The following is a 20,921-nucleotide window of genomic DNA, read 5'->3' on the forward strand; positions in this document are numbered from 1 at the left end:
ATTCAACATCTGGATGTAAATATATAATGCATAAACCAAACAATGTACGTACAGCTTTTTACCTCCAGCCACAAGTCTCATAATTCACTGCAAAAGCACGACTATAAACTGAAATTGACAAATGTTTTGATAAAGTTTTCGCCTGATTTAATGCTTAAGATCGAATCAATGTGAAACCTGTTCAGTGCTTCCCACAGCCACAGGGGGGGTAGAGGCTTGGTGTAAGGAGACTGGTTTATAAAAATGTTTGTTCTAATATTGCTATCTTATAGTCTTAAGAAAACCATGTGGTGATTAAAGCAAAGAAAGACACATTGATCTCTGTTTTTAATTTGTTCATTTAGTTGGTTTTGATTTAAAAATGTGTATTTTCCGTTAATCATATGAGTAAAATGTAATGTTTTTAATAAATTGTATTAATTCATTTACCAATATTGCGTTTTTTATTTTTATTTTTTGTCAAACAATACCAACACAACATTAGATAGAATCAACATATTATCCAGGCCAGGCCTGCAGTCTGGTTCAATCAGATGACTTGAGGCATTGATTGAAATAAAATGTCTTTCCTTTTTAAATTTCAAAATGTAAAAATAACATAAATGGAATAGATTATTCAGAGTTTTGCTCATGTAGCAATTCTTATTGGATTTTATATTTTTTGGACATTTAAAAGGGGATACAGCAAAAGTGGGAGAAGCTTGTGAGAAAAATGTCAATATGCTTAATCATGGGTTTTAATCATTCCTTAATTGTTCCAGTTGGATGTTTTGGTCCTACTTGTTTAAATTAGTTGAAAAAGCATCAAAAATTAAATCAAAAGTAAGCAAGTAATGAAACCTCATTAAAAAACGAAAAGCAATAATACCAAAGTGCAATTATAAGTCTAAAACATTCTGTTCAAGTTAATTTTTTTGAAATAATGATGGTTTTAGTATAAACATTCTGTTCGAGTAATTTCTTTAGAAATAAATACAGACTTTGAGGTCACTAAAGTCCCACATAGTGGAGGATCACTGACTCTCAAAGGCAAACACACATGCTTTTTCAGTAAAAGAAAACCTTGTCTGTTTAACTTCTACCAAATTACCTTTTAAGATTGGATTCATTTTTTCCCCTCTCGTACTTCCCTTGCAACTCTTGTTATTCAATATCTGCTCTTTCAAATAGCATTTTGACACACTTCTGACACAGAGTCGACTGTGTAAATAAACTTAAAATTACTCAGGGGACAGCACTATCTGTCAAGGCCGACGACAAGTACCATTTCCCTGACAGTGAGTTTATCAGCATCTGCTCACTGTATGTAACCAGAAAAAGATTTAGGACGAGTGTTGAGCAACCGCAGGATTTGGCAGGAACATGGTGTGACTTTAAACCTCCTCCTGTCACGGCTATAAAGACACATTTACACTTGTAAAGAAACATTAAAAAAGCACAATGAGACCATGTAAGAGGATTATATTGATAGTAATAAATCACATTTTTCATAGTTTATTTGCAATGAGGGTCAAAATGGAACGGAATTCTGAGGACACTTTTATAGATAACTTTAATGGAGACTTTAATCATGCCAACCTGGACTCTACTCTGCCTACTTTCCATCAGGCCGTGGATTGTCCCACCAGGAATAACAGGACAATTGACCTTCTTTATTCCAACTTGAAGGACGCCTACAGAGCCAAACCTCTTCCTCCACTTGGAAGGTCCGATCACAACCTGGTCCACCTTCAGTCACAGTACACTCCTCTGGTGCAGAGACAGACTGTGACCACTAAGACAATCAGAAAGTGGACACCAGCTGTGGAGGACGCCATCAGAGACTGCTTTGAAACAACAGACTGGGATGTGCTGCTGAGGTCTCATGGTGAGGACATCGAGGGACAGACACACTGTCTAACAGACTATTTAAATTTCTGTTTGGACGTTGTCGCCCCTACTAAGACTGTCCGCTGTTACCCTAATAATAAACCGTGGGTAACAAAGGAGGTCAAGGATGTCCTTAACAGGAAGAAAGTGGCATTCAGGAGCAGAGACAGGGACGCCATGAGGTCAGCTCAGCAGGAGGTGAAGCGATGCTTGAAGGAGGCAAAGGACACCTACAGGAGGAGGTTGGAGGAGAAGCTGAGCCGAGAAGAAATAAGAGAGGTCTGGGATGGTGTTAAAACCATCACTGGACACAAGACCAAGGCCTCTCTGACTGCAGTGGACACGGTGGATGAGGCAAATGGACTGAACAACTTTTTCAACAGGTTTGAGCAGGTCACCTCACCCTCACTGCTGCCCGCCTCAGGACCTGCCCCACCTTCTTGTGCCCCCCCCAGCTCCACAGAACCACTTCCCAGCTTCACCTCACTCCAGGTACAGGATGTACTTCGGAGGATTCGTCCAGGGAAGGCTGCTGGTCCTGATAAGGTGTCTGCTCGACTGCTAAAGACCTGCGCTGCTGAACTAGCTGAGCCACTCCAGCATGTCTTCAACCTCAGTCTACGGCTGGGGAAAGTACCAACTCTGTGGAAGACTTCCTGTATCGTTCCAGTCCCTAAAAAGATCCGACCGAGTGTGCTGAACGATTACAGACCGGTGGCACTGACTTCGCAGCTGATGAAGACACTGGAGCGGCTGGTCCTCAAACATCTTACGCCACAAGTCCAGCACGCGCAAGACCCCCTGCAGTTTGCCTACCAGCCAGCAGTTGGTGTGGAAGATGCCATCCTTCACCTCCTGCATCGGACCTACTCCCACTTGGATAAAGGAAGCGGTTCAGTGAGAATCCTGTTCCTGGACTTTTCTAGTGCCTTCAACACTATCCAACCCACTCTGCTGCAGGACAAACTGACTAAGATGCATGTGGACCCTGGTCTGGTCTCCTGGATTACGGACTATCTTACTGATCGACCACAGTATGTCAGGCTGAAGGACATCAAGTCTGACACTATGGTGTGCAGTACAGGAGCACCTCAGGGGACAGTACTGGCCCCTCTCCTCTTCACCATCTACACTTCAGACTTCTGCTACAACTCAGAGCTGAGTCTCGTCCAGAAGTATGCTGACGACACTGCCATTGTTGGATGCATCAGGGACAATAGCGAAGACGAGTACAGGAGTCTGATACGTGACTTTGTGGACTGGAGTGAGAGGAACCACTTGCAGCTGAACACCTCAAAAACCAAGGAGCTGGTCTTGGATTTCGGGAGGTCCAGGACAAAGCCACGTCCAGTGTCCATCAGAGGCGACGAGGTGGAGATAGTGGACAACTATAAGTACCTCGGTGTGTGGATGGACAGTAAACTGGACTGGTCCTGCAACACAGACCATGTGTATAAGAAGGTTCAGAGTAGACTGTACTTTCTGAGGAGGCTTCGTTCATTTAACATCTGCAAGAAGCTCCTCTGCATGTTCTACCAGTCTGTGGTGGCCAGTGTCCTGTTCTATGCTGTGGTGTGTTGGGGTGGAAATGTGTCCAAGAGGAGTGTCAACAGGTTGGACAGGTTGATCAGGAGGGCTGGTTCTGTGGTTGGAATGAAGCTGGACTCACTGGTGACAGTTGCTGAGAGGAGATCATTGAACAAACTACTGTCCATCATGGACGATGACAGTCATCCTCTCAGCACTGTCATCAGTGAGCAGAGAAGCAGAATGAGTGCACGAATGCTCCTACCCAGGTGCAAAACAAATAGACTCAGGGACTCATTCATCCCTCGGGCTATTAAATTGTACAATTCTGAGTTCGGGGGCAGGAGTGGAGTGAGAGTATCTGGATGTTCTGTTCCATGTTAGTCTTTGTATCTTTGTCTTTGTTGTTTTTCTTTTCTTGACCTATGTTCTTTGTCTTTGTCTTTAGACTTAGATTGTGTCATCTTGTTCTTCCTCTTTATGTTCTTCTTATTTTATTTTTTATGTATTATTTTTTATTGTTTATGAAAAATTGCTGGCTATTGTAAAAAAACAATTTCCCAAAGGAGACCTCCTGAGGGATCAATAAAGTTTTACCTTACCTTACCTTACCTTAAAGTAATATGTTCGCCACTTTTACTAAATGTGGATCTTTGGGCCGATGCAAGAGCATTAAAGTTCAATGTGTTTCCAAACATTCCAATCAAGTTTGTCAACAATTTTATGGTCTACTTTTTTTTTATTAGCAACAATTATAACAGCAAGATGAGCTATCTATATAAAACATTACGAGCAGTGATAAACTTCATCTTCCTTGGAGACTAGTTTGTCTGAGTGGGCATCAGTCTGCAAAAGGAATCTGTGGGCAAAATTGATACTCAATTTTTAATGTGTTTTTAAGTTTGGCTTTTTCACGTGGTACCACAAGGGATACACAACGGTTATAGTAAAAACATGAAAGTTATTCACAGCAGAGTCACTAGGAACAATAGGCCCAAAAAAGAAAAATCCAAACTTTAGTTTGTCTTTATTTTAATTTTTTATTTAATTGTTCATTAACACTGACATTTGTGTATGTCTGTGAAGCACCGGTGTGGACTTTTAAATAGGCAGCGGCCAGCAGTGATGGGTTGATGAGGCCTCATGAGGCAGCTGATGTTGTATCATGAACGGTTCAAAAGACCACTAGATGGCACTCTCAGTAAAATCTTTGGACTATTAGATCAAAGATCAAGCCAAAGACTATAAAGCAGAAAGTGCCATCTAGTGGACTTTCATAATGAAGACACTGTATCATGATACAACTAGTGACGTATCATGATACAGCGCCCAGCGGATTCAAGCAAGGGCAGCAGTAGAAGGGTTTTTTCATTCTCTGTCATAGACAACGTCCTTATGGACACACCAGAAAGAGAGCAAGAGCTGTACACACTGTACTTGTTCTCCTAATTCAAGTCGGATCTTCATAATGACAATGTTGAATGTTATATACATGTTGCTAAGGTTATTATCGAAAATGTAAATACTGTTGTTTGATTTGTTTAATAAACCGTGTGACTTGGATGGATGTGACACGTCTAAAGCACATGTCTGATGTTGCTCACAGTGGTCCTAGGGGACCGCTCCGACACATAAAATAAAATGAAAGGGAACATTCCTCTCATGCACACAGTAATGGCGACATAATGCAAGTGTTTATTATTGTTACCTTATAGACCTAAAATACTGTGTTTACATTCCAGCCTAAAGTCTTATTTTTTTAACCATATTTAGTCCCATTTCATTTCACCGCTATCTTTTACTTTACATCTCAATTTTTTTTCAAATTAAGAAAGCTCGTTCATGACAACATTTGATTGTAATTTTTAGTTGATAAGAGAAAGACTTTTTTGTGATCAGTCATCCATATTATACATACAGTAGTTTTTTTTCCTAAATAATCGCAAAGTCATGTGCTTACATCTCATTGACATTTTTGTTAAATAATTCTAACAAATATCTCAAAAAAGCATTTGGTTCTAACCTCAAAATAGCTGTGAGATGCTTTGACCTGCAACCATCTGCAGCATGCAGTAGACATTTTAAAAAGCAACGGGCTATTCATAAATATCTCATTATAATTGACACATTGACCGGCCACCTCTGTATCCGAACAGTAATAACCAAAGGTCTCTTTCCGCTCCTAAAACTCCTCCAAGATATAAAATATCTAGTTATAAGCTATGGATGTCGGGCCATGCTGAAATGGACGTGCAATTTCCTCCGGCCCCAAATGACCATAAAGTGAAGGCTCTCTGGGCAAATACAGCAGTGAGCCAAGAACAGTGATATGAGAGGTCTTGACGCTTGGAGTGGATAGATGGGAGAGTTCTCGGCCAAGATTGGGCTGCGTGCGAAGCGATCAAGAAGAGTCGGAGAAATAGAGGGAATTGGCAAATTGTTTGCTGATATTGAGCAGAGCAAGGGTGTGTTGTATTTTGAGGATCCTGTCTAATTCAGAGTGAAGTCGAAAGGGATTTGAACATTTCTCCCTTGCATCACAACAGTATTACTGTCAGCAAGAAAGTATATTACACATCTTTTGTCCTCAAGTAAATTCCAACTTTTTTACCATCAGTAGGGTAAACTATGGATTTAAGATATACTTAGACTTTGTAAGTTCATATCATGAGTATTTTGTGAGTGTGCAAATCAAATAAGTTATCCCAAAGTAAATAATCCCCTAAAATGGGCATTTAAGTAGAATACTGTTCTCAAAACACTGACAGAAAAAATAGGATCAACATAAAATTACGGGTGGGTATTGGATAAATGGATGGATGGATGGATGGATGGATGGATGGATGGATGGATGGATGGATGGATGGATGGATGGATGGATGGATGGATGGATGGATGGATGGATGGATGGATGGATGGATGGATGGATGGATGGATGGATGGATGGATGGATGGATGGATGGATGGATGGATGGATGGCCGGACGGATGGATGGATGGACGGATGGACGGATGGACGGATGGACGGACGGACGGATGGACGGACGGACGGATAGGTATGTAGGTAGGTAGACTGGAGGGTAGGTTTGTATTAATGGAAGGAATGATCGGAAAATTGATGAATGTGTTGGAGTGTAGGTCTGTAGATATTTATTGTTGTGGGTATTGGATGGATGGATGGATGGATGGATGGATGGATGGATGGATGGATGGATGGATGGATGGATGGATGGATGGATGGATGGATGGATGGATGGATGGATGGATGGATGGATGGATGGATGGCCGGCCGGACGGACGGACGGACGGACGGATGGATGGATGGATGGATAGATAACCTAAAGAGTGAAGAGAAGTTTAAAGTACATTTTTGAGATTATAGACAGTTTACTACTGCTCATACTGCTAACGTCAGCATCAAACACAGGATAAAGTTTAAGGCCAGTTATGGTCCAGACATTTGGAGACTAAACAGAAACTCTTGCTAAACCTGTTGGTCATTAGCTGAGAAACAAAACACCTCCCAAGCTACATTGCTGAATAGAGCATTGATGAAAGATATATCACACAGTAACTAGCTGTGTAAGAAAGGGCAAAAAATCTCCCAGGTGCAAATTTTTATTATGTTTTTAAGAACATGTAAAGAAAACCAACCTTTAAATTTGAGACTTGAGTAAACAATGGACATTTTCCGTGCTGTCCTGGACATCTGAAAGAGGTAAATCACTTGCACTGCTATGGCAACACAGAAGAAAGATAAAGCCATTTAACTGTCTTCTTACAGCAGAAACAGATGTAGTATTGGATCTTGACTGGGGGAAAGAATAATACACAGACCACTGGTGAGGAACCGTGGCGGTGAGAGTTCAGACAAGGAAAAACACAGTTTGGTAACAACTGGGATTGTTTCCATTTTGCTATCCTTTAGCACGTCTCTAAAAAACACTTGTTAAGATCTTCGAAGAAGCAAAATCACAAATCTTAATTAGCTACATAGCAGCGATTGCCTTACAGCGCATACAGCTATGGATCTAACAGAGAGGTCGTTTGTCATCTTTGTCACTTGATAGCTACGGGAATATAACATTTGAGCAAGGAAAAAAAAGCCTAATTACTTTCAGTGTAATAAATGACACACAATCACCTTGACTTGCATTGAACTTAGTTTTCATTATCCTGCTGATGCATGACTTTTAGCCATGGAATGAATTTACCCATTTTCACAATCCCTGTGGCGTCATGCTACAATCTGAATTAGATTGGAAAACATGAACATCAATTTGGGCTTGATGTAATGGAGCAATTGCTCTATGTCAGTGAAAGGCGCTCATTTAAAAAGAGATGTCGGGAGACTTGGATAACAAAAAGGACAACAACTTGCTGATAATGTTTTCTGGAATTAAATAATTTGTATTGTCATTCAACATTATGAGAAATAATGCTGACATGGAACATTTCAAGCTGTTTCAATTTTGATACAAAAGTCTCTGGACTCACAATAAGTGATGGAATTCATGTTCTTCGACAGATGGATATTTACCTGAGTTTGAGAACGCTTTTCAACATTATTATTTATGCCAGTCAAACTGTATCTTTAAACAAAAGCAGAACAATGGTTGACCTAAAACCCCATGCTTTTTATTTTGATCAAATAAATTACTAAAAGTTGTTGACACTGCAAAAACATCCTACTGTTGCAACCAAATTAACTGAGTGATCCTACCATTACATATATTAGACACATTCATCTGCGCAGTTCTTTCAGTACTACCAAACACCTCCCTAAACATAGCGCCAAAATAAAACTGACATAAATGTCAAATACAAAAATGTATCAGGATTTTAGATGACAGCTCTGAATAAAAATATATTCCTTTTTGTATTCTCGAGAGAAAAGAGGTGTTCGCATACAATTTACCTTTTCTAAAGTTGAATCATATTTGAGGTGTTTTTGAACATCACGTTACCTTGCACTTTTTATTTGCAGTTTATCATATCTAATATGAAAAACATACTTTTTTTTGTTAGAGCAACAAATTTAACAATTAAATTTGTTTTTAATTTATATTTACCAATTCATATTTGTTTCATTTTGAACATTGATGGCTCATGAAATAGAACTGTCTAGCTGTTATTTTAACAATGCCCTTCATCAAGTGACTTCGCCTGAGCGACCCGCCCTTAGACTATGTGAGTGTCATATGATCACTTAACTGCTTTACAGCAGTAGGTCACAGAGAGTTTACTGAAGATTCAACGGGAAACTGACAGAGCAAGATATATTTTCTTGTTTGATAAACAAATGCACATACTGTTTTTGGTAATAGAACAGAGATTGGAGTGATTACCTTGCTGATACATTCTGACATGTGAAGTCACCAAAAATAACTATTAAATTAAAGTTGTGTCCCCCTTACTTGAAGTGAAAAATAATCAAAGTTATAAATTAAAATTAAAAATATATATTTAAATCTATGGCTTTCTCTTCGAGACCACAGTATAGAATTTGAGGTATCGCTGATGTCTTGACAATTTAAAATATCCTCAGTACATTTCTACAGAGATCACAAACCTGCCAGTACCAGTATTTAACTGGTATTCTTTGGCTATTTAATAAGCTATTATTAAAGGTGCCCTTCAGTTTAGCGGAAAAATCAGCAAAGCATCTTTTCAAATTGCACTTAACTTCTCATATTGGCACAGATTCAAAATAAATGTTCTTCCCTAATATGTACAACATATTTTCTTACAGCCAAAACTACAATTTAATTCTAAGTTTATCTTTAGATATTAATGTCAGAACCATGCAATAGTACAAAAAATGTAAGCAATTGATTCACACAGGTTCATACAAGGTCATTACACAACTTTAGATAAAGCAACAAATTATCACTAAATCCAATAAAACACATTGGAAGTCAACGTTTTTCCTAAACATCTATTGTTTGGTCATGAAACATTTGATGCTTTGCCTGTTAAATGATCTCTCATGTTGTCAGGATTATTCAATAACTGGCATCGAATAATAAAAATCTCTATATATTATTTTTCTAAACCTGGCCATTGATCTATCAACTCAACATCTGGAATCTATTTCTGGGAAGTAATTCCGATGATTGCACATAATTTTCCAAAAATGAAGACATACGAGCAAAGAGATGTCAAATGTTAAAAAAAGTAAAAATACATTTGGAAACAATTTAGGGCTTAGAAAGACCCCGTTTGTGTGTGTTTGTGGCAGTAGGTTGACTAAAGACATGTTTCTCTGATGAAGCTTCATGAAACAGTGTCATGTTGTTTAGAGGTCAGTAGGTGGCGCCATCAGTTTAAAAAGAATGTTTCATTGGAACAGCTGTTGAAAACAAAGGGAAATAGTGCAGAGACTGCCATCTAGTGGACTATATGAAAATAATGACACTGATTCATGAAGCTTCATCAGACCATCACTAATATTACTTCAAAGTTCAAACAGTAACAAAAACCTCCCGTTGTTTTTGAATTGACACCCGTAACTAAGTCCCTTAAATTTAGGATTCATGAATGTTATCAGCCAATCAGTAATAGCAAGAAAAAAGTACTGAATGAAAGTTAGAATAAAAAAAAAAATGATGTTACTGTCAATGGAAACACTATTTAAATTAATTTGGATCAGACTCGCACTTGAGCTTATAACCTTCATTAATATTTGATTTTAAACTGAAATTGTAGAATCACTTCTGTCTAGTCGTCATGGTGAACCCGCAACTAAGAAGTCAGCTTTTAAACTGACACAAGATGTTTGCAATAACTGTTAGGTCATATCAGGTAAAGAAAAAAACGTGCACTTCTTAAAAACATTAATTAAAAGGATTAGCTTTAATCTGGATCTCTGGTGGAAGAAATAAACATCCGTGAAAAAAAAAAGTTTCATCAATAGATGTAATTGTCTGATTCTAAAGCTGTCATGGCGGAGCATCATACTATGACTTGTAGCAGGCATGCTGGCAGGAGTAATCAGTACCAGTCGTATCAGGGATGGCCCGACAATACCACACTGTTAATGGTGTTTACCACAAGGACATTTAAGGCTGAGATGGATTTCCCAGATTCAACACTGTCAAACAAAAGCGTCTTCTGTTTCATTTTAGAAGTCCTGCCCAGACGGCTTGGTGAAATGATGGTATAGATTGTGGGATTATGTCACAAATCCCTGCAACGTTTATCGCCTGCTTACAAACTCTTTGTGTGTAACCCACAACGCTCCAACTTGCGACGTTCACAAGGGTCTGCATGAGGACAAAATCATCCGTCAATGGCGATACCAACACCTGAGATTTGAGTATCAACCAATATCAATATTAATAAAGTAAGACAGAAATACAAAGTCTGCACTATAAGTATAACTATAAGTTGTTGCACATGTCAAGGAAAGAATCATTTAAAAATGAAAATGTTTTTGAGAAAAAATGCAATTTAAAAAGACACAACAAAAATAAACCTCATTAATCTATGAGACCATATGCATGCCTATCGTGCATTTAATAGCGTGGGACAAATACAATTCCCAAATACAAATGTGAAAGAAACTCATCCAAACTAAGAAATGAACATCAGATGAACATTACTTCGAGAATATTTGCTGAAGCCAGCTCATGATGTTGTGGTTAATCTGTCATTTGCAATTTATAAATATTAATAAATTTATGCCTCAAAATAAAGTGAAAATAAAGAAGCTTAAACGCCTCTCTTTCACCACAAAACGACTTTATAAACATTATAACTCAGTCTAAAAAATGTTATGAAAGAAAGACTTAGTCATCATGATTATCTTCAACAAATCAATGTTTTTACATCTTAAGTATACTTTGAAACAAACTTCCTGTTTCTCAGTCTTCTGCTTATGCTAGTTTTTGACAACTCTGCCATGTTAAAATGTCTGACATGGACAAGAAAGTACCAAGAATTGAATAAATAGAGAATTGGCTTCTTGTCGAATCTGTTGGGAAAAGGTCGGCACTTCTTGCCCTGATATATATAATTCATATTTGTATAGTATAATAGAGGTATTTTTAAAATACGTGACAAGAGCATGGAATATAGATAAGAAAAGTATGTTTAATAAACTACAACTCACTTCAATTGTGTGGTTAAGATTAGAAAATATAGAGATAAGGGAAGAAAAAAACTCTTTAGGAAAAGATCTCTTAGAAAAAATGTGCTTCAAGACTGAACGAATAAAATGTATGAATAAAAATTGTATGAACAAAAATCCACACCTTTATAAAAAATAAAATTCTGTAACATTTTAGGCACTTTATTAAACTTTCTGTAACGTCTAATACTCAAGGTTTCTGTTCTGATTATTTAGGTTGGATCTTTATTATACTTTGGACTCGAACAATAAGTAAATGCAACGCACTTAACTAAGCTCTTCAGATCACGGGATGAAGAGCTGCTAGAAAACTTGTATTTTCGTTCAGAATTCTTGGGGAGAAACGATTAAGTGACTTACAAATCGCGACGTCAGAGTTTCAAGTTGTCTATGATCTGTTTCTGTACATCTTGGATCCAAATTGTATTTATATTTTGTGTTGTAGTTTGTGTCATTCCATCTCAATATAGTAGTTTTTTCTTTCTTTTTTGGTTCCATTTTAATTCCTTGCTTGACTCACAATTGTTGAAAAATTAAACAGCGAACACAGGCAGCAGAATATTATCTCAGCACAAGTTTGCGACCCTGCTTTAGGGTTAAAAAGTAAATAATGTATTTGAAACTGTGCCCACATTATAACCAATTCTCTTTTCTTCAGTTTCTTTGGTAACCATAGTGGAGTTTAAACTATAAATGATGTACAAGTCCCTGAAAGGAAAAGAAAATGACAAGTATATCATATAATATATATGGATAATACATTTAATAGTGATTTATGGATCATTACTATCAAACTAAATATAAATGGATAATACATTTAATATTGATTCATGGATAATTACTTTCAAACTAACAGCCATTATAAATATTCATAACAATTATTTCTTCGCTACAAAAAAACTGTCCTTTAGTAGAAGATGATTGGTGAGGTCAAGCAGCTGCGAGTTAAAGGCCAAGAAAACTACACTTCCTGTTACCTTCTTGCCAAACCAGGAGGGCATTACAGTCTGCTGAATAATTAACGAAAACAAGCTGGCAGGCATCAAATATTGAGAAGGTGATGCTTATATGCTAACAATTAAGATGGCAAGTGAAGCACTTATTGTCTCAGGGAAGGCTAGTCAGCCGAATGTGCTTCCACCTCCCCATTCCCTTCTGCAACCACCTGGATTTTCACCTCCCTGTTTTAAGCTTAGTGCGCATCAATATTTAAAGACACCAAATTATTAATGAAGGCAGAACGGTCGCAGCGGGTGAGACATCCTTTCATGGCCCCTGCTTTCCTTTAACTTAACAACAGGTTCTTTTTATGTTTGTCGTGAAAAGTCAATTACCGTGATTAAAACGCACAATAACTTAAAGCACATAATCTTTATGTGTCGTAATTACACAGAGACCTAATAATAATAATGGGCTGCACTAAAGTGGGGGAAACAGCTGCCTTACGACGGCCAAGTTGAGGAGAAAATAGTTTTTTATATCTATTGACTATTTTGGCCTCGGCACATGCATTCAAGAGTGTATGAGTCTTAATAACAAGATAATTATATTTAAATTACGAGAGAGCCGGCTGATTATTTTTCCCACCATTTCGGTGGTTTCTCTTTTCAACAGGATTCTGACAAATAAAATGAATACAATGTATAATAAGTATAATAAGTGTGTTATAATTAACACCTATTGTTTGGCCCATAATGGGAAAGGTCCTAATAGTGTAACTCGCTTATTATTATTTGAAATATTTCACTTTTTTTTTGTTAAAATTGACATGAAAATATCGAAAGCATTCGTTCATTTTGGTATTTCATTTAAACTTCGGACTGCGAGATGGCAACACTCATTACATCCTCGGCAGCTAAAGGAACAATGAAATCCTGTGAGATCCCTGTGTTGACTGAGGACAAGAAGATAGTATACAGCTGATTTTAAAACTCATTTTGGACACATTCTGGCTTTCAGTTCTGGGTCTTCTAAAATCATTACGAAAATAGTGCATGTGTGTCCTGTTGTAGGCTGAATATACCGTATCAAGAGTTTTGATGGCATTTTCTCTCTAGCTGCCAACAATCACACCAGGTAGTCTCCTTCCCGACTTCACTCTCCTTTTCACCGCATCACGCGAGATATTAACGAATTAAACCAGGGGACTCAGATGTAGATTATGCTTTCTCAGGGATGGACTAGAGGTTCTTAAAGTAGTAGAATAGACCTCTGTACGTGGATAATCTCGATTTCTTGACTTGTCTGACATGTGCCATTGAACTTGTAGTGATTATCCTTTAAAAAAAGGCTTTTGGTTCCAAATATAGCGGCAACATACTCCACAACATGTCCCTGAAGTGACCAGAGTCTGGTACAAATTGTCTTCTTGTAATAAGAAGTTTTTGTTTGTGTTACAAACCTAATGTTTGTCTTTTGCCTCAAAGTGCTTCTGTCTCTCCTTCCTACACATGTTTTTGTTGCCTCTGTGAGTGTTTTTATCAACAAGTGAACATCCCACCGTGTCTCCTCACATGCATGTGGTCATGTTTCGACCTCTGGGGGTTTCTTCCTGAGAGCCTGGAGCTTCATGTGTTATTGTGTTCGGTGTTTTTTGACAAGGTGTTTAGAAGACATGGTATATAACTATTCTGTAAATTGCTTTAAAGGAAAATGTATATTCTTGTTTCTTATTCTCATGAAGAAAACAACCTCTTGAAGACTCTCACAAAAACTTGACACCAAAATAACTGGTACCTGACGCAGTAACGTGGAGGATGCGTTTACATTTTGCCTTTTTAAAAGTGGTCACTGAAAAGCAACAATACCTGAGCTGTATTTAAATATATCGGTGTTCTGCAAAAACTAAAAAGCTTATTATGCCTGTTGAAATGCTGCAGGCTGCCTGGGAAGAACACAAGGTCACAGAGCGACCAGGAAACCAATCAGGACCAATCAAGATCTATGTAAGACAGAAATATAAAGTGCAGGACAGATGAAATGAGAAACAAAATATCACTGAATTCATGAATGAGGCAACAGTGGGTGTATTATATATTTTCCCTGCACTATTATTTTATTATATTAAGTATATTTACTGCTTCACTATACTACTAGTCTTGGACAATATATTGAACAATGAAAAGCTTTTTTTTTCTTGGGTAAAATTCTTGGGTAAAATTTTGTTGTCTCCATTTGGGAATTTTTAAGACATCTTGTTTTTCGTTTTGTTGTTTAGATTTGATGGTAGACATAGAAACACTTTGCCAGAGTTCTTAGTATTTCAATTGTTGTTTCACATTCATGATAAGTTCACTCATTGTTATTCTACATACGTATAAGAAGATTACTAGTCAAAGAGAAACAACACGATGGAAACACCAAATATACTAAAGTCTTTATTATCAGTTTGTTGAGGTTCTTTAACCTTAATGAAAATACCATATCAAGACTGTACACGGATTATTATAATGCAGTATATTCAATCGATTAATTTCTATTTGATTCAGAATCAGCTCTTGAATAATAAAAATGGCTCAACTATGTTACAATGTCTCAGTTTGCCATGTTTTTATGGAAACCGGATTCAGACAAAATAATGAGTATTTTACATGATCGAGTCTAAAATCATTATTTTAAAAAAGAGATATGTACATTTTTTTATTCTATACCATTGAGTGGTTAAAACCAAGATAAATATAAAAACCTGCTAGGTTACTGTTTTTGTTGGCAAGTATGTCCGAGGGAAAGTTAGACCAAAACATGTCATGAGCTGCGTATTATGACTGGCAAGAAATGTAATAAAAGAGTTTTTCCATGCAAAACGTTGGTTGTTCTTGGAAGCTCCGAGTATATCACAGTTTAAATCATTGTTTCATGTTTCAATTTATTGTACTTTTAGAAGACAAAATGTTCTGATGTGTAGAGTATATATACAAGTACTCCATTGTGTGTTTTACTCTTTATTTTTCATAAAACTGATGCTTTGAGACTAGAAGCAACGTTACATTTTCAGCTACATGCAAAGTTATTTTTGAATGCAACACACATGCGCAAATTGATCGCAAAGTAATAAACAGAACTTCCTTTTTTTGCCTAAATCTGTTTTCCTATAAAGACATGGTGAATCAAGGCAGGACGTACCGCATTCGTTGACGGAGCGTTCCTGGATCGTGTACTAACATTATGGTATGCAAGCTCAGCTCATAAGCTTCAATTTGACATGATGACTTGCAATAATCGGTCTCATGCTTTATTAATGGATGACATTTTATGTGGTTATATTGATTCTAAATCTATTATATGGGTATTTTTAGCCAACCCTATTTATTATCATTTGTGTTTTCAGCATTAATATACACATATGAAAAATAAAAATTCTTATTATTTACCTTTGATCTATCCTTTCCCTTATGTTTAAAAAAATATATTTTGAAAGAATTTTGAAAACATAGACATGGTATATATATACTATATTTTTTATTTCTTTAACATTACATTAGGACGTCCTTTTCTCCCTTCCTCCTGTTTTGGCTTGACAGCCCAACACAGCTGCCAGCAAATATAATGTGATGTTGTTGTTCATGTATATCATTGCACCACTTTGACTTCTTCACGACACGACTCGATTAAAGGTTCTAGTTTAGAAGGCGAACACAATCAAAGTGAAGCACATCTCTCTCTGTTACCCTGTTGTCTGTTGGCAGTTCAATTTGTTGTTAAGAAATCACTAATCACCATTTGGAGTGGAAAATCTGCTTTTTCTTGAAGGAATCTCCTGACTTTACAACAAACACACAATAGATTCAACAGCACATTAGATTCACTGGAGGCATCTTGAGGTAAAGTCTGTCTCAGCAGTGAATGATTAAATGTGTCAAGAACATTTTGGAACCCTTTGTTTCGCCTGAGTAAAGAATTCTATGGCGGTACTTCATTGCCATCTACAGATGCAATCATAGCGACAGTCTTTTTTTTTACAGCCCCGTATTCAAACGGAATGTCAAATGCCCCTGCAATGAAACTGGTGCACACTAGGCTCGTGACTCTGCTGTTCAGTGTCCACAAATTTAGCAACAGCACCAGAATCTCAACTGCTTTTTTTTCATTCTTGCACACATTAGTGCTGCTTGATGTACAGATGTGAGCCAGTGATTTTAAGCCCGTCCAATTAAGAATTTCGCATGTTTTCATTGGCTGAATCTGTGAGTGTGTATCACGCTCTCTCCCAGCATGCACTTAAGACTCCTCAAGGCGTGTTGGATAAAAGCTTTCGTCTAAATGCTTGCGAGTCTGTCAGGAAATGGGGAGTCAGGCGAGTGTGTGCGAATATGCAGGATATGAGCAATTATAAGTCATTAGATACAAATCATTATCACTGTTAACAAGCATCACAAAATTAACCCGACAATAGAGAAGGGTTTAGAGGCAGTTTGGTAAAGATCAGGCGACCTACCGATCAAGATGCTAATAATACAATCTTAGAGAATAGCAGGTAATGTTGTTCATTATTTTAACGTGTACATAACTACACAAATTACAAACAATAACCTATGTGCAACTCTACTTAAAACAGTTGTCAGTGTTATATGGCTTTTGGAGTAAATATAATGGTATGTCACCCCTAAATATTACTTAAGACTTCAACGTTTCAACCATGTGAACTAAATTCACATCGGTAAGAAAAATGGACTCAAATCTACCAGATAAAATAGCAAAAGATGCTCTATAACAACTGAGCCACTAACAAACACAATCCACTACACTTACATTTAAAACCTTCTTCGATAAGATCTCCAATGACCCTGAATGACTTCTGTCAAAAAATCAATCGCTATAGTTTAAATCTTCAACCGATGAATCAGCTACTCTGGATAACTCAAAATAGAATCGCTTGGACGAGAGACATGCTTTCCAACGTGACGAGTATTGTTAACTGAGCGGTCTTTTGTTGATTTGATTTTTTATTCAAAACACTAGTCTGGACAGAAAATCATATTAAGGCTTCTTTCTTTTTAACTGTCATCAACTCAGGAATGTAAAATAAAATCTGTGATCAATATTGCAACTGAAGTATTTGACTGTTTTTTTTCTAGTAAGGACAAGTTTTTTATTTTTTGCTTAAAAAATAAAAGGTGAAAACACAATAGCTTTTTGATAAATGAGTAGCAATGCATGAGCATCAAGTGTGCTCATAAAGTGGACAGTTTGTAGTGTGCTTCCAGCGAGAAATATGAACGATATTGGTTTAAAATAAAAAAGTTTTGCCACTTAAAATAGTAAACCTTTTAAAGAGTGGATCGAATTAAAGCGGTGCATTTCCATAATTGTCAGTACATCCTCCTGGTAATGTGCTTTTTATTTGAAGACCTGCTGACTGCAAACAGCGATTATGAACAAATTCTGCTGAAAGTGCCTGTGTTTTTGAAGGGGTTCGGATCTATTTTAAGGGTTTAGATGTGGACTGTCGACAGGGGAAATATATATGGGTTCATTCACAAAGCGTTCACTCCTTTATCGATTCCATGCAGGAGGTGCCTTTTTTTATGACTTGACAAAGAGAAGCTTGTGCAACTAATTCAAGTTAAATGTGGGAAAGACACTAACGTTGAATATATATTTCAGATGCTGGTCAGAGAGATGATCCAAGTTGATTTATAAACTTGGAGGACAACAAAAAGACGCATGCCAGTGAGTCTCACCGGAGCAGTTCCAGCCCGTGGGCGTCTGACAGTCGCTGAGCGAGGACGGGAAGGCGCACAGCTGCTCCACAGGTAACGTGGCGAGGAAGGCGAGCACGGAAACCCGGAGCCAGCTCCCCATCGCCCAGCTCCACCGGCGCAGGCGCCGGTGCTCCGCGCGCGGTGCCTGCGCCGCCGCCGCCGAGACACCCATCTTTTCACTCCCACCGGCAACTCAGGGGGACCGGGAGAGACGCGCGCACTGACAGCTCCGGTCCCGGCGGGTTCCGTTGGGCGACTACACACCGACTGCGGAGCATTTTCCGAGCGAGGCTGGGCGCCCCATGTGGTGCGAGCTCGCCCCGGTCCTAGGGCAGGGAGGATGGATGAGGACGCGGTGGGATGAGTGGAAAAGTTGATTCAAGAGAAAAGGATGAGGGAGAGAGGGTAAGGTAAAAAAAAATGGGGTGTGATCGAGGAGATTAAAAAGAATAAGTATCCCACGGAAAATAGATCTCTTCAGTGTAATATCCACACAGGATGCGAGTCAGCGCAGCGACCCTCTCTGCGAAGTGCTGCGTTCACGGTCGCAGCAGTGACTCTGAGCATCTTTCCCGCTCCCTCCTCTCTCACTCTCTCTCTCTCTCTCTCTCTCTCTCTCTCTCTTCCTCTCCCTCCCTCTCTCTCTCGCTCTCCCCTGGCTTGTTTATGATCACGTGCATGGTGATGCGACTGTGCTTTATCACTGGTGATATAAGAAAAGGGATAAGAACAGCTTGATGGACAGAAGACGGTGTTCTGCCCTTTTTAATTGGCTGCTTGCATTTGGAAAAAAAGAAAAAAGAAAGTCTGCAGGAATCGATTCGTCATGCCTAGGCCTAGGTTAATTGCTCTGCTTTTGAAACAACTCTCATGCTATTCCTGCCTCACCTCCCCCTGCAGGCAACCCAGTGTTTGTCACTTATTTTCTGCCTCTTGGAGCTGGTACCTGGGGGGGGGGGGGGGTCCACGTGCACCAGCCTGGAGGATGTTCACGCAGTCAAAGAGGTCAAGTCTGAGTTTGCCGAACACTAACTATCTTTGAAGCGGGGAAATTAGAAGCTATGTGCATGGGGAAGCTCTTATGCCGAGGAGACAAAGGAGCTGCTGTTCTGCTCCGTCACAGCTAAAGACACTTGACCTCATGATTTTAAGTAAGCCATGCGGCGTTAGCCAGTAAACAAACGAGCATCTCTGTGAGTGTTGCTTTGTTTTATAACCGCCGGGCTCATTTCACGCGGACATCCGTCACTTTCACTCCGCAGCTGTAGAGTTCATGGCACGTAGGTTTTATCAGAGCCATCAACCAGCGACTTGTGGTGACACACATACAGCTGCACACGAGAGGGCTGCCGGGATTGAGTTTCTCCTCACACACACACACACACACACACACACACGTAGGCTGAGATGTTTTTCTCGATGCCTTTTGAATGTGTGAAGAGACGAATACAGCCGCTTTATTAGTACTAATAGAGCTTTTTTTGCGTGTTTGATTCTTTGAGTTATGTTTTGCTGCGTGCGGAAACAGAATATAATGAAGGTAATTTAGAAAAGCACATAAAGTGACATTGATTTTAAATGAGTTACGAAGTGAGCAAGAGAAAATCTGGCTTTAAAATGCAGCTTAAAAAAACCCCCTGCAAGCTAACTGAGAAATCTGTCAATCATTTTAAGATCTTCCAGGATATTTATTTGACATTAAAACATGCAATACTTCCTGTTTTGATTAGTCAGAGATTAAGCTAAAGCAAACAAAACATGTTCACTGCCACATATTCAAAAAATGTCCTTGTTTTGCAACATTATACTGTATATATTATAGTTAGTTAGTTATAGACACACAAGTATATATATATATTTTTTTTAATTAAAAAAATGTCCATATTTTGCAACATTATACTGTATATATATAATAGTTAGTTAGTTATAGACACACAAGTATATATATATATAAATACTCTATCTGAAAAGATAACAATATTATATATGTCAGGCAAAAGTTCAAAATAAGAAATAGCTGTTGCTATGCTAGCAGAAATAAACATAATGAATGTTTTATAACATTAATAAAAAAAACTTTTTTAATCTGTTAGAAGAAATGCTAGTACAGCAGTAAATAGAAGCAAGACGTAATCGTGAGTAAAATAACGTATACAATTTTTGACTTTTGAAATGTTAAATATTTCCATTGAATAACTGAATTGGTGAGCTAAAAAGAGTTACCAATATATAATATTTAAAATAAAACCCCACAAATGAGATGACTAGCTTCACAAACACAGCAAGGTCATTCTAGGAACTTTTTTGTTCAGTCAGTTCCAAGCTTTCTTAGAAGTAAAATGTCAAATTAATCTATTTTATCAAAGAAAGGGACAATATTAAATAGTACCGATAGCAACAAATAAAATCAGCACCATCTTCATTTAATTAGCAACATTTTAATACAGTGTTAGAAAGAAAAATATTGTGTGATCAATCTGCTCTTAGGAGCTACTATCATGCTTCCTGACATGTTCTTAGCTATTCTGTTTGTCGCTTTGATTGTTCCTTCACTTGCCTTTTTTTTTAGAGCCTTATCTATTGATTTTTTTATTCCAGTACATGAAGATTTCCAGTTTTAGTTTTAGTCAGACTTTAGATTAATGGGTTCCCTCCCTGCGGTTTCAACTCTTCATGGATTTTCTAATGGTGTGT

At 38.0% G+C, this 20,921-nt stretch overlaps 1 protein-coding gene across 2 annotated transcripts in view; it reads right to left on the reverse strand.

Annotated features, from left to right (window-relative positions):
- Positions 1–18,765, reverse strand: part of tmeff2a (transmembrane protein with EGF-like and two follistatin-like domains 2a) — a 134,331-nt gene extending 115,566 nt beyond the window's left edge. For both annotated transcript variants that reach the window (XM_087804607.1, XM_087804606.1), the window contains exon 1: positions 18,207–18,765. In XM_087804607.1, the coding sequence (XP_087660733.1) occupies positions 18,207–18,399 (193 nt within the window). In that variant the 5' untranslated portion in view covers positions 18,400–18,765. The remainder of the gene's footprint in view (positions 1–18,206) is intronic.
- Between the last annotated feature and the right edge of the window lie 2,156 nt (positions 18,766–20,921).

The sequence above is a fragment of the Callionymus lyra genome, chromosome 12, assembly GCF_982586985.1.
Source record: "Callionymus lyra chromosome 12, fCalLyr1.hap1.1, whole genome shotgun sequence".
NCBI lineage: Eukaryota > Metazoa > Chordata > Actinopteri > Syngnathiformes > Callionymidae > Callionymus > Callionymus lyra.